The sequence below is a fragment of the Marmota marmota genome, unplaced genomic scaffold (genome assembly GCF_001458135.2).
Source record: "Marmota marmota marmota unplaced genomic scaffold, marMar, whole genome shotgun sequence".
NCBI classification, from domain to species: domain Eukaryota; kingdom Metazoa; phylum Chordata; class Mammalia; order Rodentia; family Sciuridae; genus Marmota; species Marmota marmota.
The window spans coordinates 53,871,356-53,872,374 of record NW_025999977.1 but is presented as its reverse complement, the minus strand read 5'-3'; the positions used below and the strand labels follow the sequence as shown (position 1 = coordinate 53,872,374).

The 1,019-nt window shown below is 44.7% G+C and overlaps 1 protein-coding gene across 1 annotated transcript in view; it reads right to left on the bottom strand.

Annotated features, from left to right (window-relative positions):
* Nucleotides 1–1,019, bottom strand: part of Odc1 (ornithine decarboxylase 1) — a 5,403-nt gene continuing 4,384 nt past the window's right edge. The window contains exon 11 of the mRNA XM_015479980.2: nt 1–485. Within this exon, the coding sequence (XP_015335466.1) occupies nt 341–485 (145 nt within the window). The 3' untranslated portion in view covers nt 1–340. The remainder of the gene's footprint in view (nt 486–1,019) is intronic.

Below are 1,019 nucleotides of genomic sequence, written 5' to 3'. Positions count from 1 at the left end.
TTATTTCAAGATACTTTATTTTCAAAACAGGTCACAACATTAAGCTTTTGGCCCATATTCTGCCACTGTACAAGCTACAAATGCTTGCTGGGCAGCTGAGGGGGCACTCTTTAGTAGCTTGTTTGAAAAGTGAATAAAAATCCATATAAAACAAATATTCAAATAGTTTCCATAGGAACACAGATAAGTGTGACCCCATCTTCTAGTCGTCCGTATTGCTGCATCTGTGCCAACCCTACTCTTACAAAGACATTTCAAAACTAGCAGTAATTAAGTTAAATGGTCCCCCCAGATCCCTTAACTTAAGCTAAATCTGTAGTGAACAGCTACAGAGCGGCATCTACACGTTGATACTAGTGGAGGCGCACGCTGCCGGGTGACGTTTCATGCTGCTTTCCTGAGCACAAGACACGGGCAGAGTGCCAACGTCCTGCTCCTCCACTTCGGGTGGGAAGCCATGGTTCTGGATTTGCTGCATGCACTGCCTGAGAGACAAAGAAGGAGCATATTCAAAACCCCAATCACTTCTACCTGGGCAGGCACCATGAGAATAACTCATCCATGACAGCATGTCCTTGGTCTCTTACACTATCAGGAAGTAATTCAATGTTTATTCTTGGTTATTTGTTGAAGTACTGGGAATTAAACCCAGGGTGCTGCACATGCCAGGGAAGCACTCTACCGCTGAACTACATCCACAGGCCTCCCCTCTACCCCCACCTCCTGTACTGGAAATTGAACTCAGGGACACACTACCACTGAGTTACATTATCAGCTCTTTGAATTTTGAGACAGGGTCTCACTAAGTTGCTAAAGGCTGGCCTCAAATTTGTGATCCTCCTGCCTTACCCCCTGAGGGGCATGAGCCACTGTGCCAGGGCAGTGTATTTTTAAAACAAGCATTTCTGGGCTAGGGTTATAGCTCAGCTAGTAGAGTGCTCACCTCATATGCACAAGGCCCTGGTGGGTTCAATCCCCAGCACCACAAAAAAAAAAAAAAAAAAAAAAAAAAAATTTTT